General features: G+C 46.8%; 1 protein-coding gene and 1 pseudogene across 3 annotated transcripts; both read left to right on the top strand.

Annotated features, from left to right (window-relative positions):
- Nucleotides 1–12,368: 12,368 nt before the first annotated feature.
- Nucleotides 12,369–26,214, top strand: ATOX1 (antioxidant 1 copper chaperone). Of its 2 annotated transcripts, none has more exons than XM_089909588.1 (4): nucleotides 12,369–12,473; nucleotides 18,584–18,659; nucleotides 22,769–22,938; nucleotides 26,076–26,214. In XM_089909588.1, the coding sequence occupies exons 1-3, from the start codon at nucleotides 12,468–12,470 to the stop codon at nucleotides 22,891–22,893; spliced, it is 207 nt and encodes a 68-aa protein (XP_089765714.1). In that variant the 5' UTR covers nucleotides 12,369–12,467; the 3' UTR covers nucleotides 22,894–22,938; nucleotides 26,076–26,214. The 2 variants fall into 2 exon arrangements, with proteins under 2 accessions (XP_089765714.1, XP_089765715.1); XM_089909589.1 differs by having other exon boundaries at nucleotides 12,401–12,473; nucleotides 18,587–18,659.
- Nucleotides 18,583–22,762, top strand: LOC111183118 (large ribosomal subunit protein uL15 pseudogene; annotated as a pseudogene). Its single transcript, XR_016392825.1, has 2 exons — nucleotides 18,583–18,659; nucleotides 18,858–22,762. The product of XR_016392825.1 is annotated as a large ribosomal subunit protein uL15 pseudogene (transcript).
- Nucleotides 26,215–26,471: the final 257 nt, after the last annotated feature.

Raw genomic sequence — 26,471 nt, 5'->3', positions numbered from 1 at the left:
TGGATACTTAGTAAATGTTCAGTGAGTAATTTACCACCATGGAAGTGTCTGGAGCGCTTGTTCTCAAGATGGAGGAGATTTTGCCCCCAGGAGACATATGATCTTTTCACAACTAGGTAGAGGGGCTACTGGCATCTAATGGATGGAGGCCTAGGCCTGGGAAGCCCAGGAGAGCCCCCATGATGAAGGGGGCCAAATTAATAGTGCCAGCGGTGAGAACCCTGATGTAGTCATCTAAGGGAGAGTACCCGGCCTCCTACTAGTCTTTCTACTGGCAAACAAATTCTGCAAACCCCTCCAGAACACAACTTCAACCTTTTGTTTCTGCCAATTCTCCCAAAGGTCTGAGAATGGAGGTGGAAATGAAACGGAGTGAGACTCTGTGGGGCCCTTCCTGGTACAAATCCTTTCCATGTCTCGTTTCTTATTTGCTGGAAAAAGACTTCGGCCTCCTTGACCTTCCTTGAGTTCCAAAGGGGAGGTTCAAACAGTTGCTAGTCAGGGAAGGGAGGGAATGCAGAGATAAAGGAGAAGTCAAGAAACAATAGTGCAGCCTTGGGGCAGGGTCTTAGTTCTTCCTGAAGGAAGATACATAATATCTTTGAGTTCTTCTGTAGGAACTAAGGCCCCTCTGCCCAGGTGGAAGATGATAACTTCAGGCTGAGCACAAGATTCCTGGAACTGGGACTTCCCTGGTGGTCCAGTGGTAAAGACAACACCTTTCAGTGCAGGGGACACAGTTGGATCCCTGGTTGGGGAACTGAGATCCCACATGCTGCAGGGCAACTAAGCCCGAGAGCCACAACTATTGAGCTTGTACGCCTCAGTGAGAGAGCCCGCATGATGCAAACTACAGAGCCCATGTGCCCTGGAGCCCGCGCACCACAACTAGAGAGAGAAGAAACCCGCATGCCACAACTAGAGAAACCTGCACGCCACAGCGAAGAGCCCAGGCACCTTAACGATGCATGCCTCAACTAAGTAAGAACAAACTCTCCCGTTACCTCACCACCAAGCCAATCAGAAAAAAGTCACACACTCTACAGCCCTCAACCCAAATTTTGCCTGTAAAAATTTGTCCCTGAAAGCCGTCAGGAGTTCGGTGGTTTTTGAGCCTGAGTCACCCATTTTCCTTGCATGGCCCTGCAATAAACCTTTCTCTGCTCCAAACTCCGACATTTCAGCTTGTTTAGCCTCACTGTGCATCTGGCACACGGACTTGTGTTTAGTAACAGAAGAAAGCATGGGCAAGACCCCAGGAAATACACTTTTGTGGAGAGAATGGATGGGTGGTGTATTGGGTCAGGAATGCTCCTAAGAATATCACCTGAATCAGTATTTCCCAAACAAAGCTAATCACTCAGGAAGGGTGATTAAAAATATGTGCCTGGGCTTCCCTGGTGGCGCAGTGGTTGAGAGTCTGCCTGCCGATGCAGGGGACATGGGTTCGTGCCCGGTCCGGGAAGATCCCACATGCCGTGGAGCGGCTGGGCCCGTGAGCCATGGCCGCTGAGCCTGCGCGTCCGGAGCCTGTGCTCCGCAATGGGAGAGGCCACAACAGTGAGAGGCCCGCGTACCGCAAAATATACATATATATATGTGCCTGTATGTACCTTTAACTGTTAAACTTCTACCTATGAACAAAGACCCAGTGTAATATTATTCACTGAAGCACTGCTTGCAGTAGAGACAGGAAACAACCCAAATGTTGAGCTATATGGGACTGGGTAGATACAATACAGTGCACTCTTGAAACCGTGCAACTCAGACTGGGACTTGAACCCATGGTCTTTTAACTGAGACCACACACCTGTTCTCAGGACTTAATGAAACTCAGGTTCTCCATGTCTCGTCACAGAAAGAATTCAGTGAGAGACAAAGTGATAGGTAAGAAGTGGATTTATTTAGAGAGAAACACACTCCACAGAGTGTGGGCCATCTCAGAAGGTGAGAAAGGCACCAGGATATGGGGTTGTCAGTTTTTATAGGGGTGGGTAATTTCATAGGCTAATGAGTGGGAGGAGTATTCCAGCTATTTTGAGGAAGGGGTGGGGATTTCCAGAAGTTGGGCCACCACCCACTTCTTGACCTTTAGGGTCAGCCTTGGGACTGTCATGGCGCCTGTGGGTGTGTCATTTAGCTTGCTGATGTATTACAATGAGCGTATGCTGAGGCTCAAGGTCTAGTGGAAAGTCGGCTCATCCGCCATCTTGGACCTATTTGGTTCTAATCAGTTTATGTCATGTCCTTGGGCTACGTCATTCTTCTAAAAGCTGTGCCCTGCCCCCTTCCCTCCTGTTTCACTCTTACAGTGGACTGTCATGCAAACATAGAGAAAATGAGGCAGATCTATGTGTATGGTTATAAAGATCTCCAAGAGATATCAATAAATGAAGATAGGAAAAAAAGAAAACAGGGTAGGGGGCCATTATTAATGGGGCAATTATTTCTATTGATACTCTGTATTGCTACAGTTATCCATGCACAATCCTGTATGGTTTTGCTGTACATGCACAGGTAATACCTGGAAGGAGTCATAAGAAACTGTCAATGATTGCTAACAGGGAGATGAATTGGACCTGATTTGGAAGAAGGCTTACTTTTCATTCATTGAAAGTACGCTTTGGTACTTTATAATTTTTTTAAACATGTGCGTGTATTTTTCAAAAATTCAATGTTAAGTGTAGATTTTAATAGTGATATGAGGAACTACACATATGAAAACTTTGATCTTTAAAACAAACAGATGGAATACTACATTACCCCTTTAGGTATATGAGGGCTTTTGGAAATGAAGCATTAATGTTTTAATCTGCCTCCCTCCCAGACTGCTAACCTCTTTTCCTTTTTCTCCTTACCTTACAAAAATCATACAAAGATCCAAAGAGACCCTTTACTGGCTTAGAAATGCATGCCTAATTGGATCCCTCTCTCCTTTGGCATTGACTGTCTGCAAACACATCACCTCCTCAAACCCTGACCAGTGCCTCAGCCAGGCACCCTACTAATGTTCTCTACAAAGATCATTTAATGTAATAGTCACAACAACCCTATTTCCCATTTCTCAGAAACAAGCTCAGAGGGAGTAAGCAACTTGCCCAAGGTCACACAGCGAGAGCTAGAAAGTAGGACTCTCTGACTTCAAGTCCATGTCCTTTTACCCACTTGTCAGTACTGCCCAGGGCAGGATAATACAGCCCCAAGTAGGGAAAAGGGACAGGACCTCCTCAGAAACCCCTGAGAGGCTGGGATTTTCTTTCATTCTCTCAGGCACAGCACCAGGTATTGCTGCATAGACAGCTTTCCAGGTGGTTTGAGAATTTAATCCATGGCAAATCCTGGTAATCTGCAGCCAAAGCTCTTTGCAAAAAGAGCACACTCCAGTACGATCTATAGACCTAGGTGTCCTCACTTCCTGTGGCTTAGAAGAGGGACAAAAACTTGAAGTCTAAATAACGTAGCATGTATCAAGCACGTACTATATGATAGGCATGGTGCTCTAGGCACCATGTTTGAGTCCCTCCTCACAAAAACTCTTCATAAACATCATAAAATATTAACTCTATTTTACAGCAGTAGAAACTATGGCTCAGAAAGGTTAAATGACTGGCCCAAGGTCACATAGCTTGGAAGTGGCAGAGCTGGTATTCAAATTCAGGATAATAGCACTCTAAATCCAAAGCCCAATAAGGAAAAAGGGAACAGTAATAAAATACATACAATAGCTCATTTAATCCTCAAACTGCTCACTTTAACACAGGGGGAAACCAAGGCAAAAAGAAGTTGAATAACTGTTCACTCATCAAATTGAGAAAATGATAATTTGCTAAAATCAAATGTTGACAAGAGTGTGGAAAAGTAGTTATTCTCATATACTACTAGTAGAAAATATAAATTAGCATAACTATTCCAAGCGCTATTTGAATGTATCCATTAAAATTAAAATCCGTACACTCTATGACCCAGAGATTACACTTTTTTATATCCGTTCTGAAGAAACTCTCCCACATGTATACAGTGAGCAAAGATGTTCATTATAGCGTTGTTTGTAATATTGAAAAATAATCGAAACATCTCTCAACAAGGGAATATTTAAATTTACAATAATAAATCCATACTAGAGAATTTTATGCAGTAATTTTAAAGATTGACCTGGTTTGTAATATGTGTATATATGTGTGTTTATATACATAGATATTGATATTTTAAGTATATATTGCAATATTATATAGCATAAATCTCCAGAGCATATTCATTAAAAAGAGCATCTTACGAATTTTGTACAGTATGTCATATATGCTTAAAAAATCCCAACTATTATTTGCATGTGTTTGTCAGTGTTGGTAAATGCATAGGTAAATATCTGGAAAGATGTAGAGCAATCTGATAATAGTTACTACCTCTGTGGAAGACAGTGACCTAAGAGCTTGAAGGAGACTTTTACTTTATCTGTATTATTTTTAATTTTTTTACATTAAGAAACTTCTCATATATTATGTAATTTAAAAAATAACTTGTCATAACCCTAAGAATAGCTTCTGAGTGCTTTTGTGTACCAGGCAGTGAACTATTTTGTGAGCATTGTCTTATTTTTCACAACTGCACTATGAAGATAGGTCTAATTATTATCTTTATCTTACAGGGAAATAAACTGAGGTTTGAAGAGGTTAATTGTCCAGAACAGCCAGGAATTGAACACAGGTTTGTCTGGATTATCTCACTGAACACAGCTTTAAATCCTGGAAGCCTAGAGTAGTTTGGCAGAAAATAAAGGAACAAAAGGACGGTGTGACAAATGTCCTCTGACCTTTGGCTGTAGTGCTGGGAGTCCACTAAGGCATGCTGGGGACTGTGGTGACCCAAAGAGTTCGTGCCTTGTCTAAACAGTCCTAGCAGTCATTAGTGTTGTTTTCTGACAATGCTGTTTCTCCTCCTTCCACATGCCTGGCAAGATTATACTTTACTGTAGCCTTTAAAGACAGGCATGAATGGGAATTCCCTGGCGGTCCAGTGGTTCGTGTAAGGCCAACTGGCCCGAGGCAGGGGTACCCAATAAGATTCACAGGTTGCATCAGACAGAAATTCTCCGGACCACCCAGTTCCAGGAACTGCCCTGGAGACATTCCGGACCACCCAGTTCCAGGAACTGCCCTGGAGACATTCCGGACCACCCAGTTCCAGGAACTGACCTGGGGACTTTGAACCCAGCCCAGCCTTCCCGCCTTTCGAGGGGCGGGACTAACGGTCCCCCAGGATACCCGAAAAGACCACCAAATAAGGAATACCCTGCGTCCTCCCAGATTCACCACACCCCTTTCCCTTCTTCCCCTATAAAATCTTGCCCAACCCTCGCCCGGGTGCGACTTCTCTGGCCCCCTTTCTCTCGGACCAGTGAACCTCGCCCGGGAGCGCTCCCTAATAAGGCTCACTTGAAGCTTTCCTCTGTTTCGCGGTGCCGTTTGTTAAGATCCGACCTTACAGTTAGGACTCCACACTTTCATTGCTGAGGGTGTGGGTTCAATCCCTGGTCAGGGAACCAAGATCCCACAAGCTGAGCAGCATGGCCAAAAAGATAATAATTTAAAAAAAAAATAGGCATGACCATGTGCTCTGCTTTGACCAAAACAATGTGAGCAGAAGTGACAGAGATCTCTTCCAGGCAGTCTTTGGAGCCGGTGATTATTTTGCCAAGGTCTTCCCTCCCCACCCCACCCAATATTCAACGTTGTCCCATATGGATAGTCTCTCTCGATGTGGACCCCTGGGCAAAAACAATTTGCACAGAGCCATTCCTCCAAGGTGCCCAACCTGCAGTGGGCATATGGCATGAGCAAGAAATAAATCTGTTGTTTCAAGCCATTGAGGTTTGGGGATTGTTTGTTACCACAGCATTGCCTGACCTATCCTGCCAATTATAGATAGGTTTCCAGATCTTCCAGTTTTTCAGGAGATACTCAAAATCTGGGTCATCACGTGACATCACTCAGCATTCTTTTTTTTCTTAACATTTTATTAATGGTATAAAAACGTTTTGCTCTCACTTTAAAAAATGTAATGAAATATTCTAAGAGTACTATAACTAAATTCGTTCTTTTTTAAACATTATTTGGAATGTTAATTTTTTAAATGCTTTTCTTAGTTCTTGTAATAAAGCAGCAACTAACTTCCCATGCCATTCTACAAGTAGATTTGTTTTTAATTGTGATAAAACTTACCAATCTAACCATTTCTAAGTGTACAATTCAATGGCACGTATATACTCACAATATTGTGCAACCACACTCAATGTTCTTAAATGTTAACCACTCTAAAAATATTTTGAATACTTTAGGAACTGAATAAAATATGTCTACAGGCCAGATTGAGCCAGTCTGCAACTCTGCCAGATGCTATGCTCCCTCTCCCAAGCCTGCAGCCCAAGCTCCCTTGGCTTTGTAGCCCGTCTCTTCTCATGCCTGGGTTTCTCTGCAGGCCCTTTCAGATCAGAACCTTTGGTCTTAGGTTAAGGGTTCCTTAGTGGATAAAGCACTGAAGCAGCTAGTGCATACCTGTATTATAACACAGAAAATAAACACTTGGTCTCCTGGAGGGAGTAGGCAGCAGCTATAAAGGCCTGTCTTTCCAAAGCTTAACTGGAAAGCATCCACCAGCATCCACCAAAGGGTCACTCCAGTAGGTGGAGTCTAGAGGTAGGGTATCCCTGGAAGAAGGCTCCAATCACTGTCTGAGAACCCACCAGTACACATGACCGTAGTCTTTCCCAGGCCCACTGGCTTAGTGATGAAATGACTTACCCAAGTTGACAAGGCTAGTAATGAGACTGCTGCTGGGCAGTCTGGAACTCGGAATTCCTGAACTCTGCTTTTTAAAAATATTTTTCCCTGTGTTTCTTTTAATACACATTCACTCTTGAAAATATGACAAAGTTTTTAAAAGGAAATAAAAATGATCTATAATATCGGAAAGGGTAAGAATAATACACAGAGATCTGGAGATGGGAAGAATGTAGTTAATAAAACTTTGAGAGGCAATCTGGCTATATCAAAATTAAAAATGAATAGCAATTTCACATCTAGGAATTCTATACAAAATTTTAAGCAAAGATGTATGGATATGGATATTCATTACATCACTGTTATTAGCAATAAAAGAGCGGAAGCAACCTATATGTCCAGTGGTAAGGGACTGTATCTGGAATGTGTCAGCGGGAAGTCTTAGTACTAGTAGCTAAAAATAAAGGTGGGCTTACATTTTTGACATAACAAGTGCGGAGGCCCAAGCTGCAGCTGGCATCAGTTCAGTGACCACACAGTCAGAACTAGATTCTCTTGACATTTCCCTCACGGTTGCAAGATGGTGCACGTGTGCTCTAGATATCTTATCAGCATTCTAGGCAGGAAAGGAAAAGGAGTGGTATCTGTTCCCTTTGTGAGGAAAGCAAGAGCTTTCCCAGAAGCCTCCCAGCAGTCTGCTTTTGACTCACTGGCCTAAGTCATATCATGTGGGTGCACTTGGCTGCAAGAGAGGATGGGAAAGCAAGTATTTAGGGATTCCAGCCTCTACAGTAGCTAGAGTAAAACGACTGGGAATGAGTGCTGGATCAACCAACCAAAGGTTTCTGCCATAGGGACTGGCTAAATAAGTTATGGTACAACTGAACAGTAAAACACCATGTAGTGCTAAAAAGAATGAAGGGAATTGACATGTACTAGTAAAGAACAATCTCTAAGATATTTTGTAAAGTGAGAAAAGCAAGGGGCAAAACTGTATATAGTATGCCTTTTGTTTAAAAGAGGGGATTAGGGTAGGACAGAGACTGACTTTTCCCTCCGTATCTTTTTGTATTATTCGAAATTTTAAAAATAATATGTACATTGGGATTTTGCCTGTAATCCTGCACCCATCCTAGATAACTTCTAGTAACACTGGCTGTAGTTCATTTCAGGCTTTATCTTCATGTAAATAAATGGAATTTATATATATATTCATATATAGGAACGATAATCCTGTACATTTTCCTCTCCTCTCTCACAGGTCTTCATTTGCTATCTCTAGTGAGTTTTCATAATGCTGCTTATCATTAAATTGCACTTTCTCTGCTTAACCCTCTCCTCCCCAATTCTCTGAGCTATTCACTCTTCCTCTGTCTTTCCTCTACTCCCTCCTCTGCCTCCTACTGTGATCTAGCTTTCCCCAGTCTCAGTAAACAGTTGTCCCCAGTGCTACCTTCACTGGTCTCCCTCCCTCCCTCTCTCCCTCCCTCCCTTCCTTCTTCCCTCCTTTAGGAAACACCTGGCAGGTAGGGAGGGGGTGGAGGGTTAACAGGTGAGCATTTTGCCAGTAGGGGAAGACCCAGTGCCTGCTGGGAGGCCAGCAGGGATTTTAGCAATTAGAAGAATTCTAATATTTTTTGATGCTTACCCTGTGCCAAGCAATGTGCTAGACAATATGCATACATTACCATATATATTCCTCCAAACAATACTTCAGTGTAGGTTTCTTTGAGGGAACCATATGCCCTGGAACAGTCATAGTATATGCCTGTTGTCCTGACAACATTATTAACGGTATCCCCTTTCACCAACTAGAGGTTTGGATAAAAAAGTATATAGTTAAAAAAAAAAAAAAAGTATATAGTTATCTTAACTACTCCTTTTTATTTAAACACTTTATTTTTACTTTTTTGGCCATGCCGCGCGGCACGCAGGATCTTAGTTCTCTGACCAGGGATGGAACCCGTGTTCCCCGCACTGGAAGCGCGGAGTCCTAACCACTGGACCACCAGGGAAGTCCCAAACTGCTCCCTTTTGTAAGTGAGGCTACTGAGCCTTAGAGAGGTAAAGTAATCTGTCCAAGGATAGACAGCTGGTAAATGATAGGGCTAAGATTCAAACTCTGGTATACATGGCTTTGCTATGGACTGAAATGTGTTCCCCCAAACTTCATAGTTGATGCCCTAAGCCCCCCCCACACACACATACAATGTGAGTGTATTTGGAGACAGGGCCTGTGAGGAGGTGGTAAAGGTTAAAAAAGGGGGGGCCCTAATTCAGTAGAGCTGATGCACTTGTAAGAGGAGAAGGAGACACAAGAGCTAGCTAGTTCGACCCTGTGAGGACATAGCAAGAAGGCAGCTGTCTGCAAGACAAGAATGGAGCTCTCACCAGAAACCAAATGGGCTGGCATCTTGATCTTGGACTTCCCAGCTTCTAGAACTGTGAGAAATGTGAGAAGTAACTTTTTGTTGCTTAAGCCATCCAGTCTGTGATACAGTATTTTCTTATAGCAGCCTGAGCAGATTAGGACGGGCTCTAATATCCATGCCCCTTCTACTCACCATGCTGGTGGGCCTAGTCATCTAGGGTCAGTGTGAGTCAGCGACTGGTCCTGGTTTAGACTTACCCCTTCTGTTTTCCTTGAACGTAAAAATTAAGGTTTTTTTTTTTTTTTTGGCCGTGTGGCATGTGAGATCTTAGTTCCCGGACCAGGGATCAAATCTGTGCCCCCTGCAGTGGAAGGGCAGAGTCTTTTTTCTTTTTTTTTTAATTTTTAAAAAATTTATTTATTTTATTTATTTATTTTTGGCGGCGTTGGGTCTTTGTTGTTGCGCGCGGGCTTTCTCTAGTTGCGGCGAGCTGGGGCTACTCTTCGTTGTGGTGCATGGGCTCCTCATTGTCGTGTTTTCTCTTGTTGAAGAGCAAGGGCTCTAGGTATATGGGCTTCAGTAGTTGTGGCACGCAGGCTCAGTGGTCGTGGCTCGCGGGCTCTAGAGAGCAGGCTCAGTAGTTGTGGCGCACGGGCTTAGTTGCTCCGTGGCACGTGGGATCTTCCCAGACCAGGGATCAAACCCGTGTCCCCTGCATTGGCAGGCGGATTCTTAACCACGGAAGGGCAGAGTCTTCACCACTGGACCACCAGGGATGTCCTGTTTTCCTTGAACTTAGACTAAGGGTGGAAACATTATCCTCTTTCCTAAACTGAAGTAGGCAAGTTGTCACTCCCTGAATCAGTCTGGGTTCAATCAGGAGAGGGAAACCACACCATAATTAGAAATAGAAGAGTTTAAAGATTATAATGGAGCTAGAGTAATGAAGGATTGGCTAGTAGGAAGTAAACAGAACTCTAAAGAATATAGGAGTAGCAGATTCGGGGAGAAGCCACTGCCCACAAGGCTAAAATAGTAAAGAAGAATGCTGCACCCCACACACCCAGGCTGAGATCCAACTCTTGTGAATGGCAGAGGAGTGGCTATGGTACCATGCTGGTGGAACTTGCTAGAAATTCACCCTCTGAGCTGGAAAACTGCCCTCTAGGATGCTGGAGAACGCTGTTCACAGAGAATCATCTCACTGTAGTTACTCTATGAAAGTGCATAAGCAGGGCAGGTACTGGGAGAAGGTGCTGGCTGCTAGGTGCTGCTGGTCCCTATACACAGCAGGAGCCTGGTGCTGGGGAAGCCATCCTCAGAAGCTAGGCAGAGGCCAATCACTCATCCTGCAAGAGCCTGGAAAGCGAGCACACTGGAATCAGAAAGGAAAAGCTTTTCTCCTCTAGTGTCTCTCCAGAGCCTTTACTGGCAAATCTTGACATCCTGCCATCAGGCAATGAGAAAACAATGTTTAATGGGTCCAGATTTTCACAAGCAGGCAAAAAGGATGAATCGGACAAAAAGACACATGTACCCCAATGTTCATTTCAGCACTATTTACAATAGCCAGGTCATGGAAGCAACCTAAATGCCCATCGACAGACAAATGGATAAAGAAGATGTGGTACACATATACAATGGAATATTACCCAGCCATAAAAAGGAACGAGATTGGGTCATTTGTAGAGATGTGGATGGATCTAGAGACTGTCATACAGAGTGAAGTAAGTCAGAAAGACAAAAACAAATATCGTATATTAACGCATATATGTGGAACCTAGAAAAATGGCACAGATGAACAGGTTTGCAGGGCAGAAATAGAGACACAGATGTAGAGAACAAACGTATGGACATCAAGGGGGGAAAGTGGCTGGGGGCGGTGGTGGTGGTGGTGGGATGAATTGGGAGATTTTGATTGACGTAAACACACTAATATGTATAAAATAGATAACTAATAAGAACCTGCTATATAAAAAATAAAAATTAAAAAAAATAAAATTACATGAATGAGCTCTTTAAAAAAAAAAAGGATGAATTGGAGCTAAGAGACAATAAATCAACAACCAGCACACTTTCTCAAAAAGGTTTCAGGTATGTGTTAAGACTATAATTTGGGACTTCCCTGGCCGTCCAGTGGTTAAGAATCTGCGCTTCCACTGCAGGGGGCACGGGTTTGATCCCTGGAACTAATATCCTGCACGCCTCGCTGCTTGGCCAAAAAAAAAAAAAAAAAAAGACTATAGTTTTCCTCAACGTGGTTCCCCAAACCAGAAGGAGGACGCAGACTAAAAATACACCTGGAAATTAAGGGACAGTGTATCTAATGAAAGGACTAGAAATCTGAGTTTTTAATAAGCTCTCCAAGCAGTTCTAGTGATGAGTGATCTTTGAAGCTATTAACCTGGAGGGAGCCCCTTGGATATTACAAGGACAGAACCAGCCTGGTACTCTGTGTGTCTGTGTGTGTGTGTGTGTGTGTGTGTGTGTGTCTGAAGTTCTGGGTCTTGGTACACCTCTTTGTAAGTGTCCTAGAGCATCTGTGGGTCTCCTGTCTTTGCAGCTTCGTTTCTCCATCTCTCTCCGTGCCTGCCCCTCAATCTGAATATCTCTGCCTCCCAAGGCATGCCCTCTAATGTCTTTCAACTTTTACATGCTGTTCTGTCTCCTTCCTTCCCAATTGGCCCATCGTCCATCTTCAGATGAACGAAGACTTCCTCCTCTGGAAGCCTCCTCTCTTCACGAACCGCCCCTGAGTTAGAGATCCTTTCTTCGCTCCAAATACACAGCTCCTTTAACACTTGCATTATCTTGCATTATCATCGCCTGCTTCCCTGGCTCCCTACTAGGCTGTGTCTTTTCCACTACTGCATCTTGGATGCCTAGCACAGTGCCGGCCCATGGTTGGCAATCAACAAATACTGACTGAGATTGTCCCTCTAGGGAGGGAGGGTTGGGGGGGTGGGGGGTGGAGTTTGTCCTGTTCACAGCGCGGGGGCCCCAGTATTCCCAGCCCCCTAATACAAGCCTGACGCGGAGCAGGAGTTCTAAAAATGGCTAACAAGCAAGGTAGGCTCGCCTAACATCCCGCCCACCGCCTAGCGTAGTTGTGGCAGGGCTCCAGTGGCCCCTTCCCGGCCGGAAGGAGGCGGGGAGGCCTACCGTCTTCAGGCAGCTGCCAGCCCGCGGGACCGGAGTGGGTGGGGCCTGGGCCAGAGGGCGGCTCTCGCCCGCGTGCACACCCGGAAGCGCACTGGCGTCCGCTCTCAGAGCCGGGGGAAGCAGCGCCGCCACCCCAGTGCTTGCAGCCAGCTCCTCAGTCATGCCGGTAAGTTGTCGCGCCGTCCCCGCCCCGCGCAGATCCGCGGCCTCCGGCTTGTGCTTCGGCTGCCCCGCCTTTTGGCCAGAGGTCCCTCTTGAAGGGCTCAGGCCGCGCCCGGAGCTGTCGGCCCTCTTCCCACCCCTCCCTACCCAGCCCCCAGCTTCTTCGACCCTCCCGAAAATCGGATCCCAAGGGAGTTTTAGCTGGCAGTCAGGCTTCAGAACATCGAAGCTGCAAGGCCTTCAAGCGATTACAAGCCTAAAGCTTCCCTGCAAAGACGGGGAAACTGAGACCCAGCGAGGGGCAGAGAGTCGCTGGAGGTCACACAGGGAGTCGGTGGCGATCGGGAACTGGGATGGCTAGTCCCTGCGTCTCCCACGTGGATGCCCCTTCCCGCGGAGCTGGCCTGAAAGAGGGGCTTGGGGTGACTGTTACCTCCCGGACAGGGCAGGAGTTCGGAGATCCGTGTTTGTCTTCCCTTCCTCTGCCCACTGTGTCTGAGTTTCAGGTCAGCGCTGGGCCACACTGAATGGAGACAGTGCTTTTAACCTTTTCTACAGGTTACTTTATGAACCTGAACCCGTGAGCTACAGAGAGGTGCAGGGACCTGCCCAAAGTCGCCAGTTGCTCAGTGGCAGAGTCTGGGGAGGGATGAGCTGCTCACTCAGTCTTATCATCCAATATACATGATAAGACTCATGGTCTCATTTTGTTGCTCATGGCCTCATTTTGTAGGTAAAAGATTAAGGCCTTTGCAGATAAAAACAAACAAACAAACAAACATTAAAATCCCAGTAATTTATTCAAGGTGGTGTTGGGAGATGGGTGCAGCCAGGATTAAGCCCCTTATCTTCAGGGGCCCAGTCTCTCCTGACCTCACCACATGATACATGTCCAACAAAAGTAGTCATACCGGCTTCCTCCCGGAAGCTCTGATCCCAGTTGCATCCCAGGGCTACTGGCTGGAGGGGTGGTGTTTAGCACTTTCCCCCAGGGTGCCTGGTTTTCTGGCCTTGCTCCAAGTGGGTACCCAGAGGTGTCCCACAGATGCCCTGTGTCCTAGCGGCCTAGCTTTGGGGAGCTGACAGGTGAACCAGAGGCCTCCTGGGCCAGGCCTCAAACATCTCAGGTGTCATTTCCCTTGGGTCTTGCCAGGTGCCTTGAGACAAATCCTTAGACAACACAAAGTATGGACAAAGAACCTGACAGAATCAGCCCTCCCAGTTGAGCAAATCTGCCTGTGGCAATGTCAGAGGACAGCAGTAATCACTCTGGGACTGGGATGGCGGAGGCTACCGGCCTTTTGTGGGGGATGTCAGTGAGGGAAAGGCCAGCTTGAGGATGGCTCTATTCTATGTTCACTTCTGGGGATTTTGACGAACAAAAGACCCACCAGAGTGGATGATCCAAATGAAGAGGGCACTTGGCCGTATACCACGAGATGAACAGCTGAAGGAGACTCACACCAAAACTGGAAAGGGATTAATGTGTCACCTTAGAGGTTTCTCGCACAAAACACTTGGAATCTCAGAAACCTCTGAAAAATCTGTGCCCTACCCCACCCCCCTTGCCAGCTGCGTGACCTCAGGCAAGCTGTTTTACCTCTTTGTGCCTTGATTTCAGTGTAAAATGGGGGTAAAAACTGACCTCACAGGGCTGTCATTAGTAGTAACTGGAAAAATGCCAGTAAAATAGGTAGCCCAGCCACTGACATAGTTAGTCCTGAAGAAATGGTAGGTCTTGTGTAGACCTAGGACAAATTGGTAGAAGTATAGGCAGGCAGGTTTCAACCCTATGTTAACAAGGACCACAGTGGCTAAAAGTTTAGGCTTGGGTAGGTCTAGGCCCTGCTATTCACTAGCTGTGTCGCTCTGAGTGAGTGACCTAACCTTATCTGTCAAGAAGGGATAATAGGGGCTTCCCTGGTGGTGCAGTGGTTGAGAGTCCACCTGCCGATGCGGGGGACGCGGGTTCCTGCCCCGGTCTGGGAGGATCCCACATGCCATGGAGTGGCTGGGCCCGTGAGCCATTGCCGCTGGGCCTCTGCGTCCGGAGCCTGTGCCCCGCAACGGGAGAGGCCACAACAGTGAGAGGCCCGTGTACCACAAAAAAAAAAAAAAAGGGATAATAATAATGCCTACCTCATGGTGTTGTTGTGACAATTAAACGAGGACATGCATGCACAGTGCCTGCCACGTAGTAGGCACTCTAATAATAGTAAATTCCCAATCATCAGGGTGTTCAAAAACTGAACGCCCCAGATATTTGAGAAAGCATTTCATCTCTGGGAGGGGTCTGGATAGTATGACCCCGTTCCATTCCCACCCTTCCAGTTCTGAGATTCTGTTAAAGCACTGCACAGATGACTGGGCTTTTTCCTCTACGTTACAGGACCCGTTTTGTAGGTGACAGAGCAGAGGCTCTGGAGGGGTTGGGACTGTGCAAAGTCGAGCATTCGCTGGTGGGGCCGGCCTTGGGATTCTCTGTAAAGACAGGATTACTCTGCGCAGGAAGGAGACTTTCCACAACCCCATATTTACTTTTGCAACTCAGAGGTGGAGGAGGAGAGGACTGAATTGTAATGATTGCGCAACGGAAGCCGTCTGCTGGCTTCTGACCTCTGTACGGTGCAGGAGGGAAGGAGACCCGCTCTCTGTAGCCAACAACAGAAAGCTTTAGAGATCTGTTGACGTCAAGTCCTCGGGCAGCAAAAACTTGGGTTCCTTCACAAGTTGTCCCCATCTCAGGTCTCCTGCTAAGAGTCATCATTGTGGGGGGTGGCAGCCCCATTTGCTGGTCCAGAGCCAGCAAGGTGTCCCTGGAGCCAGAAAAGCCTGGGTTCACATCCCATCCTCAACGCATGCCCACCACAGGACTGTGGGTGGCTTAGTTAACCCCTGGAACCTCAAGTTTTCTCCTACATGTAGTACGGTGACTAGCTCCCTTTCCAGGCTGGGTAAGGACTGAGATACTATATAAAGAGCATTTCACATAGTGGGCACTCATTAGATTTGGGTTTTATATTGGTCTTACAAACCCATTAAAGCTTTGGATGGGTGTACAGGTACCAACCACTGATGAATCTTGATTACCAGTTATTCTAGAGCAGGAGTCAGCAAACTTTTTCTTAAAGGGCGAGATAGTGAATACCTAAGGCCCCATGAACCATGTGGTCTGTTACAACTCCTCAACTCTGCCATTCTAGTGTGAAAGTAAATGAATGAGCTTAGCTGTGTTCCAGTAAAACTTTATAAAACCAGGTGACAGGCAAGCTGTAGTTTGCCAGTTTGTGTGCTAGAGCAGCATCTCAAACTATAATGTGGGCAGGAATGTGCTGGGTGTCTTGTTAAAAATGAAGATTCTGGAAAAAAAAAAAGAAGAAAAAAAAGGATTCTGATTCAGGAGGCCTGGGGTGGGACCTGAGAGTCTGCAGTCTGGCAAGCTCCTGGGTGATGCTGATACCATTGTTCTGAGAACCACCCGTTAAAGACAAGATTATGGAATCCTCGCTAGAAATCCTTATTTCCAGAATTTGCTGTGGTGGTTGCTGAATAGTCACAAAATGAGCTGAAGGGATCAGAGGTGTTTAGAAAAAACGAAAGACTAACCATTTTCTTTAAGGCAGGTTTTGCAGATTTGGCCTCGATAGAATAGTGGTCTCCTGGTTGTGTCATGATGTTTGTAATGATGGTTATGTAATTCAGCACCGAGAAACCAAACTGCTTCACTCTTGGCCTCAGTTTCCCCTGTACAGCATGATGATAACGCAGACCCAAAGGTGCTTTGAGACTTGGAAAGAGCCTGAGAAGCCATTTAGACCAATGTTTCTCAAGTGTGTGGTCTTACCCCTCTGTTTCTCCTCAGTGGGTTAAAAATGGAGAGTCACAGGGCCCACGCAGAGCTACAGAGCTCACTGAGGCAGCTGCCTGCAGAGCTGCCCAGTCACCAAGTACCCCTGTGATTCTTCTGTGCACTGAGGCTGAGGAAACTGAATTGGCTAATGCCCTTTTGGTATAGATAAGGGGACTGGGGCCCCTAAGGGCAGGGATTTTGCCTGAGGTCTTCCAGCAAGACACAGTGCTGTGCCCAGAATTCCAGTTGAGGTAAGAGATTTGAAAAGCTCCATGGAAAACGTAGCCATAGTTTTTTAAAGGGACAGAAAAAACGGAAGTGGAACAAAGTAATACTAATAATCTGATAGCTAACTTTTTCAAGAATTTTTTTCGCCGCGCCGAGTGGTTTGTGGCATTTTAGTTCTGCGGCCAGAGATTGAGCCTGGGCTCTCAGCAGTGACAGCACAGAGTCCTAACCACTGGACTGCCAGGGAATTCCCCCGATAGCCAACTTTTTACCCCAGTGGAACCTACTACTAGGCTCCAGTCTCTTTACCTAACATATGAATTAACTATTACTTCTGAGTAACTACCCCCAAAACTTAGTGGTTTGAGACAACAAATATTTATTAACTTATAGTTTCTGAGAGTCAGGAATCTGGAAGCAGATTAGCTGGTATTTCTGGCTCAGGGTCTCTCATGGAAGCTGCAGTGAAGATGTTGTCCAGGGCTGTGGTCCTCTGAAGGAGGATCTGCTTCCAAGTTGGCTCCCTCACACGGCTGTTGGCTGGAGGGCTCAGCTCTTCACCATGTGCACCTCTCCATAGGGCTGCCAGAGGGTCCTTAGGACATGGCAGCCAGCTTCCTCCAGAGTGAAGGATCCCAGAGAGAGTAAGGCAGAAACCACAATGTCTTTTATGCGTTAGCCTCCAAGGTCACCTAACGTCACTTCAGCCATATTCTACTGGACACACAGGCCAACCCTGAGACATTGTGGAATAGGACTACTCAAGGGCATAAATACCAGGAAGCAGAGATTACTGGGCCATCTTGCATGCTGGCTACCACACTTAAAACGTTGTGTTCACCCCATTCACCAGCCTGGAGAGGGACTTTCATCCCCATTTTGCAGATATAGAAACCAAGGCACAAAGGACTTAAGTAACTTACTCATGGCCACACAGCTACTAAGTGCCAGAGCTGGGATCTGAAGCCAGGTCTCATTTCCAGAGATTTAAAATAAGGGAAGTATTGGTATAAGTAACCTTTGTTTGAAAGCAGAGGAAGGACCCAGGGTTGTTCAACCAGCTATGTCAAACATCCATTCACCCAACAAAATGTGTTAAGCCCCTGCTCTGTGCCAGGCACTCACTGTTCCAAGTATTGGGGATGCAGCAGTGAACGGACCAAAGCCTCATCTTCTGGGAGCTTGCCTTCAGGCCCTTGGTTTGTTAGATATCCTGGAGACTGTAGGATGTTGAGCCCTCATGCAGAGTCCAGGAGCCTGGGTTCCCTTACTGGCCCAGATTCAGCTCACTGGGAGCCCAGGCAAATCCTCTCCCTTCCCAGGATTCAGGTGCTGCCTCTGAAGCACTTGGATGGCAGCAGTGGTCTCCATATTTCAGAGTCACCAGGGAAGCTTATTGACCATAATAGATGCCTCAGCCCTCTGGCTTGCTGACCAGAACCTATAGTTTTTGTTTGTTTGTTTTTATACAGCAGGTTCTTATTGGTTATCCATTTTATACATATTAGTGTACGAACGTCAATCCCGATCTCCCAATTCATCCCACGCTCGCCACCTCCCGCTTTCTCCCCTTGGAACCTATAGTTTTTGTAAGCTCCCAGGTGAGTCTAATGCAGAGAGTGGTCTTTTAATGCATAATTAAGACCACCAGATAGCACTGCTCAGAGCATGGGGCCCACCCACATTAGAATTATTAGTGATCCTGAGACAACCCCATAGCTGAAGAATCAGGGCTTTGAAGATGAGACTAGAAACCAACATCTTAAACTACCTTCCCAGGTGATTCTTCTCGCATGTCCCAGACGCCGCTAAAGGGTTTCGAGGGATTCTGTCCTTTAACGCAACCACCTGTGAGATATAGAAACCCTTAGTTACTGTACAGTTTAAGAGAGTGGGGCTCAGAAACAGGCTACTGGGGAGTCTGATGAAAGCCAGATCTTGCCTTTCTCTCTGCCCTGTGTCTTGGCTCCTGAGTGGGCCTGCATGCTAGTGGGGACTTGGCTTATGGACTTGGCTTATGGTCTCCTTTGTTTCAGAAGCACGAGTTCTCCGTGGACATGACCTGTGAAGGCTGCTCTAATGCAGTCACTCGGGTCCTCAACAAGCTGGGAGGTGAGTGTGTGGCCCTCGGATGGGGGTGGGGAGACAGATACACTTATATTAAATGCATGTAGGCATGGAATGGGAGAAGCTTGAGTTTAAGCTGATAACAGTAACACCAAAACATATTGAGTACTTAGCATATGCCAAGTACTCTGCTTTGTGGCTTCCGTGGATCACATCATTTAATCCTCACCCTGACCATTTCAGGTAGCTGCTTTGACCATCTCCATTTCAAGCAGGAGGGAACTGAAGTTCAGAGAGGTTAAGTAACCTGTTAGGATCACACAGCCAGTAGTGGCAGAGCTGGGATTTGGCCATGTGGAGCCCTGGCAGTACTACTTAGTATGTTGGTAATCACATTCATCTCCAGTGTGATAACTTTTGTTATGTTATGTGACACATTTGAGTGTTATTTTCTATTAAGATTTTTAGAAGCTGTAACATTTTAAGAAATAAACTTTGGATCAGTCCTGTGCAGAACTCCTAAAGCATCTCTTTTGGGTGTATTTAGAAAACGATTAATCTCCTCCAGTCCCCTCAGTTCTCATCTGGGGAAACTGAGGTCCAGAGAGGGCTGGGGTCTGGTCCTGGGGCTCCATGAAGTCGTGACAGAGCTGTGGTCAGAGTTCTGGTAGTGCTGGGGCAGTCAGCCTTTTCACCCTGGATAATAGTAACACCCAGTTTTCAAAGGGCTTTCATGTCGATGTCATCTCGTTAGCACTTAACACCGTCCTCTGAGCTGTACTTCCGTCTGTGGAATGGGGATGTTGACACCAGGCCCCAGGAGGGGAAGTGACTTGCCCAGTGTCCCACAGTGAGTCCATGGCTGGTTTCTAGACTGTAAACTGGAATCGGAACTGTAGAAGAATCTGAAACAGTGAAAAGAACCTGGCTGCTGACTTGCCATGTGACCTTGGCCTCCTCTCCCGGGGCCTGGCTTTCCCCAGCTACAGTATGGGAAAGTCAGCCTCTCAGCTTTGCTGTGGATGCTTTAACAGTATAACTCTGCTCACAAGCCCTTCTATACAAGCACCAGCTCTGCATGAAGTGAGGGAGGGGTGCTTTCACTCTTGCTGGCTCCAGGACACCTGTCCAGGCACCTGGGCTACCAGAAACACAGCTTGAAATCCACTGGGTCAGATGATGCCAGAGTGTCTTCCAGCTCTGTGATGCCACCAGAATATTTGCTCCAAAGAGGAGGGAGACACTTCTGAACCAAAAGACAAAACCCAGAGTGCAGCCAGGATACATTGCCCTCTCCCTGGTATCCATTAGGTACAGAGTCAGAGGTTAGGACTAAATCCCGTGCCGTGTGCTTTTTCAGGCCCCTTCACTGGTGCCTGAGGACCTGCCTTTGAGCTTGGGCAGGTATCTCTCCCTCTTTCACTACTATCCCCACTTGGGGTGGCCTCTTAAGACGGGTCAGAAGGGTTTTCTGAGCTAGTCGGGGCCACAGATGAGCAGTGCTGGACCAGTGGCATACTTGAACTGGAGAGCCCACAGTTGGCTCTGACCCCAACTCCTTCATGTACCGATACGGAACCTGAGGCCTGTGATAGGCAGGACCCAGCCAGTCAGTGGTGAAGCCAGGCCTGGGATTCTCCCTCTGTTGTTTGAAGAAGATCCATTTGTACCTATTCCCCTATGCCACCGAGGGGCTTCAAATGGGCACAGCCCTTTAGCAGGGCAGTTTTGCAAGACCTATGAATATTTAAAGTGTGCTAGGCCCCTGTTTTCAATAGCCCGCGAGACTTTGCAGAGGCCTTCCTCTTTTATCTCGGCCGCCGACATGCCATCTGGACTAAGGAAGACCCGGAAACTTAGGGGCCACCTGAGCCATGGCCATGGCTGCATCATCAAACACTGGAAGCACCCGGGAGGCCACGGTAATGCTGGTGGCATGCATCACCACAGGATCAACTCTGACAAATATCATGCAGGATACTTTGGGAAAGTTGGTATTAGGTGTTACCCCTTAATGAGGAGCTAGAGCTTCTGCCCAACGGTCAACCTTGATAAACTGTGGACCTTGGTCAGCAAGCAGACACGGGTAAATGCTGCCAAGAACAAGACTGGAGCTGCTCCTGTCATTGATGTGGTGTAATTGGGTTACTGCAAAGTTCTGGGGAAGGGGAAGCTCCCAAAGCAGCCTGTCATCAGGAAGTCCAAATTCTTCAGCAGAAGAGCTGAGGAGAAGATGAAGGGTGTGGGTGGGGCTTGTGTCCTGGCAGCTTGAAGCTACATGGTGGGAGATTCATTAAATCAGGGGTCCCCGACACCATGCCCTCCCCAGCCCAGCCCACCCCACAGAACAGGAGGTGAGCAGCGGGCGAGTGAGCGAAGCTTCATCTGCCGCTCCCCACCGCCCTCCGCATCGTCCTCCCCGTCGCCGCTCCCCACCGCCCTCCGCATCGCCCTCCCCATCGCCGCTCCCCACCGCCCTCTGCATCGCCCTCCCCATCGCCGCTCCCCATCGCCTCCCCATCGCCCTCCCCAGCCCTCCCCATCCCCGCTCCCCATCGCCTGAAAAACTGTCTTGCATAAAACTGGCCCCTGGTGCCAAAAAGTTTGGGGACCGCTGCATTAAAGGATAACAAGTGATTTCCTCATCTGGTGTGAGTGTAGGTTCTTTGGCACTTCTACCTCCCTACCTGTACCAAAACCCACATAACGGGTTCTGGGAGTTAGGGAATGAAGACCTGGGCTCCTTTGCCAGCTCCCCTCAGAGTATGGAAGACATGGCACCAACACTTAGAATAAGGCCTTGGCTGGTTACCTAATTTGAGGCTTCTCACCTTGAAAGTGAGAATGCTACCTGTTGATCATGGACATATTGTTGAAAAGCCTATTGCCATTGTATGCTCTGAATTTATAAATGAGTGGGAGAATGTGCCCTTAACTGTTCCATGGGACTCAAGGGCGGAAAATTCATGATCTTTACCACATTTTGCTGAGTCACGTTGGAAAGATGGGTCAGTGGTAGGATAGAAGTGGTTCTTTGGAACTTACTTCCTCAGTCTAAGGTTCTTCCACCTGGCTTCCTCATCTCAGACCAAACCATTCTGGTCCTAATCAGAATGTTGGAATGGGGCCCAACAATCTGAATTTTAAACACACCAGGGCTTTTTTTATCAGAGTGGTTCGGATTCTAGAAAGCAGTTGCCAGGACTTATGGGTCCCTGTGCATAGGAGTCTTAATGTTCAACGAAATACATCATGAAATGCTAATGAAAAAAAAAGTGTGCCAGTCTGTTGCCCCACAATTTCCATTCTATGAATTCACGGTATAGAAATATTTCCACAAGTTTTATAAGATACGTTCAAGTATGTTTACATGGTTGTGATCATAGTGAGAGATTGGAGGCAACCTCAGTGTCCTTCACAGGGGGACTGAGTAGATGGATGGTACATCCACACTATGGGATATGGTGTAGCTGTTAAAAAAGAATGAAGTAAGTCTGTATGCACTGAGATGGCAAGATATCCTGGACATTGGAAAGTGACATATAGCAAGACCTGTTTACTTTTCATTTGTCCATCAGGGAGAAACACTGGATAGGGGCCCTATTGTTCAGTGATCCTTAGAGGTAGGAAATAGTAGGGGCCTTACAGTTTCAAATTTTATTCAGAAATGCTTGCCTTTTTTATTTTTAAATGGTGTGTCTGGGGACTTCCCTGGCAGTCCAGTGGTTAAGACTCCGCACTTCCACTGCAGGGGGGCACGGGTTCAATCCCTGGTAGGGAAATTAAGATCCCACATGCCGCGCGGCACGGCCAAAAAAAAAAAAAAAGTGTGTCTGTATTACTTTTGCAATTAAGAAAAAAAAATTTTTAAAGCCCCCATCTAGAGCAGGGATGGGCAAACTACAGCCCCTTGGGCCCAATCCAGCCCACAGCCTGTTTTTGCACAGCTGACAATGGTTTTTACATTTTTACAGGGTTGTAAAAACAATATACAGAAGACTATGCAGCCCACAGTTCCTAAAACATGTGCTCTGTGGCCCTTTTCAGGAGAAGTGTGCCGATCCTTGGTCTAGAAGAGAGGGGAAGGGTGGTGGGCAATAATTCAGGAGCCTGACTGGGAATGTCTCTGTCCCCCCTCACCCCCCTTCCTGCAGGAGTTCAATTTGACATTGACCTGCCCAACAAGAAGGTCTGCGTCGACTCTGAGCACAGCGTGGACACTCTGCTGGAGACCCTGGGGAAAACAGGAAAGGCCGTTTCCTACCTCGGCCCCAAGTAGCGAGGGCCTGGGCCCCCAGCTTGCAGGATGGACCAAAGTGGGCAGGTGGGTGAGGCCCCAACACTGCAACAAAATATGTCTCTACCGGATGCAAATCACAAGCTCAGGGACTCCTTCCAGCCCCCTGTGAGTAGACAGAGCACTTCGTGATGTCTCCCAGGGTCCCCTCTATGACTTCAGGGTACATTTCATGATCAGCAGGGTTTAAGTTTAAGCATATGGCCCTGAGCAGTGTGTCTTTTGCTTTGATAACTTAACGGTCCCATCAGAGGTGACACCTACGCCCTGAGCCTTGTGGTCCGGTGCACTGACCAGGTGAGTTAGTTCACCTTGGCCTCTGTCCCCACTTGGAACTGTTCTCAGCTTCCTGAGCATGCCCTCTGCCCAGACTGGTGCAAAGACAATACTGTGGTCAATCTGGTAGCTTCTTAAAACCTACCATATGACCCAGCCATTCCTTTGCCAGGTATTTACCCAAGAGAAATGGAAAGCACTGTCCATATGAAGACTTGTAAATACTGAGAGCAGCTTTACTTGTAATAGCCAAAAGCTGGAAACAACCCAATGTCCATCACTAGGTGAATAGATAAACAAATTGTGGTATAGCCATAGAATTGAATACTATTGTCCATGCAACAACTGCAATGAATCTCACATACTGTATGATATCATTTATATAAAGTTCTAAAAGATGCAAACGAACCTATAGCGACCAAAGCAGATCCGTGATTGCTTGATGATGTGGGGTGGCAAGGAGAGGCAGGAGGAGACTTTGGGGTTGGAAATGTTCATTATCTTGAGTGTGGTGAGGGTATGTGGGTGTATTCAATTGATAAGTCACAGATCATCACATTGTGCACTTAAAATATGTCTACGTATAGCATGTCAGTTACACCCCCAATAAAGCTGTTAAAGGTGAAAAACAACACAAACAAAAAACCGCAGCGTGTTTAAGCTGGATGTTCCCTTTGATTTTACATAGTCCAGAAAGGAGGCTAGTGACACTGTGCCAGCACCCTTCACTGCGGAACCAGGGCAGACTTTAGTCATCCATCCAGCATTCCTTCCCTCCGTGCCTAGCCACAGTCTCAGAATCCTTCACAGCACAGCCCTCCTAGCAGTCACTGGCCCCGTAGTGCCTTTCATGCCCTTCATGCGTGTATTACAACAATCGCCACATCCCTGATGTCGCTCAGTGCTCTCGCTGTAATTAAGGAAAATGAGGCCTGGAGAGGGGAAGTGACTTGGCCAAAGCCCCACACAGGTGAGTGCCAGGGGCAGGCTGAGAATCAGGCATCCAACTACAACTGACTGCTGGGCCATGGCAGTGAACTTCAGCTGCAGCCTCCTTCCTAAAGGTGTGCGTTGGAATCTGAGCCGTGGCAGTGTCCTTTGTATCTGGTGACATCACGTGCAAATCATGAGATGTCAGATGTGTCTGTCTTCGTCATCCCCTTTCTGCCCATAGATGAACCATGTTCAGGAATGAGCCCAGGATGAATAATCAGTATTCTAGGAGCCTAGTTTTTAGCTCTGCCCTCATTTCACACTCTGACTGTGGACACTTCTCTTTCATTCCTGAGACTTAGTCCTCCCTCCTGTAAAATGGGGCTATAACCTCTGCCCTGCTTTCCTGCCTTGTGGAGGTTACTGTGAAATCCCTCTGAATATGAAGGATGATCCTTAAAGGGAGGGTAACGTTTCTACCATACCAGTGTTCATCACATGGTTCCTGCATCCCTAGGGTTTTGGGGGGAGGGTGGGTGGGTGGGACCCTAGACCCCTCCATGTATCCCAAGTAGCCCCGTTTTATATTGGGCTTCCGTGTAAGACTGTGTGTATAAAAGTCTCTGTGACAAGGAGGGATGGAGGGAGGGAAGAGAAAAAAACTTCTTCAGCTGGCTACACACGTGGGAGAGCCCCAGTGTAGACACTTTGAATTGGAAACTCCCGACCTGAGCATGTGAATTTTGTTTGACTGAAAAAGCAACACCTGCCTGTTGTAAACCATGTGTAGCTTAATGTGTATTTTTCTCATAGTAGGCTCTTTTTTTTTATTGAGATGAAATTCACATGACATGCAATTAACCATTTTAAAGTGTACCATTCATTGGCCTTTAGTGTATTCACAGTGTTGTACATCCACCACTTCTCTCTAGTTTCAAAACTTTTCATCACCCTAGAAAAACTCCCTGTACCCATTTAGGCTGTCCCCACTGCCTCCTCTCTCCATCCCCTGGCAACCACCAATCCGCTTTCTGCCCCCTGGACTCACCTGCCCTGGATATTTCACATAAAAGGAATCATACGTTATGTGGCCTTTTGTGTCTGGCTTCTTTCACTTAGCATAATGTTTTCAGGATTCACCCAAGCTTAGCATGTATCAGTACTTCATTCCTTTCTATGGCTGGATAGTTCTCATAGTAGTTTTAATTAATTAATTTTAGCTTTTTTATTATAGGAAATGTCGAACCTATGCAAATAGGGTAGTAAAATGAATCTCCATGTACCCATCACCCAGATCCAACGGTCATCAAGTCATTGCCATCATTTCATCCATGGCCCGCTCTCTCCACCCCCATATTCACAGCAAATTCAGGCATCATATAGTTTCATCTGCACATCTGTCAGTAACCATGTGTAGTATGAAAAGGCTCCTGGAGATTCATATGCACGGCACTGGGTGAGAATCACTGATCTGGTAAGCTTTTACCCCACACACTAGGCAGCATCTGTCTCTGAGTCTGTTTTAAGAGGCTGCCCAGTGACTGATTTGAAGCCAGGTTCAGGAACCAGAGATAGAATGTTTATTGGTTCTGAAGTTTCCTTGATCGTCTGGCTCTCGGCAGATTTGTTTGCTCGTGATTCTTTTTGTTGCCCTTCTGGTATAAGTTGAAACAGGACAGGGAAGGTGCCCCAGCAGCCCTGGGAGTTCCCCAGAAGAGGGCCTCGGCGGTGACCGGCTTAGCAAGATCAGTGGGTTCTGGTCAAGACTGCCAAGAGGCAGTCTTGGTAGAAGCAGCGTTTAGGGCTGGGCATGGGGTTCTAGTCCTGCTCCAGCACCTGGGTTTCTCACCTCACCCGGTACAACTGCCTCTTAGTGAACCTTTACTGCTTTTGTAATGTCTCCATGTGTCCAGCAGATGGCGCCTGTGTTCCACCTCACGTCTCATCTCTTCCAGGATGCTGAGCCAGCTCCTGCCTTCCAGACAGATCTAGGACCTGACAATCCTGCTCAGAGATGGTAGTTCCTGCGGAGACCCTCACTTGCCCTGCTCTTCTGTAGCTTCCTTGCAATAAAGTCAAGTCGATTTTGCTGGAGATGTTGTCTCTTGCCTGGTCTTGATGTCACTTGCTTACGTGCTGTGCCGTGCTGCTCACATGTTGCTCTGAAGGAGATGACTGCAGTGCTTGCTTGGGTGGGAGTTCTAAGAGCTCCCAACTGGGTGAAAGAGGTCCGATGGATTCCGAGTCTTTGCTGTGTGAGCTTTTACAAGTCACTTCCCCTCTCTGGGCCTCACTTTTCCTCATCTATAAGTGAAGGTGGGTGATCCTCTTTCTTTTCACTACTTTCTTAG

This window comes from Delphinapterus leucas, chromosome 3 (genome assembly GCF_059928025.1).
Source record: "Delphinapterus leucas isolate spDelLeu-1000000601 "Yukka" chromosome 3, BTC_Dleu_Yukka2, whole genome shotgun sequence".
Classification (NCBI taxonomy): Eukaryota; Metazoa; Chordata; class Mammalia; order Artiodactyla; family Monodontidae; genus Delphinapterus; species Delphinapterus leucas.
The sequence above is the reverse complement of the archived record's forward strand: the minus strand, read 5'-3'. Positions and strand labels throughout refer to the sequence as shown.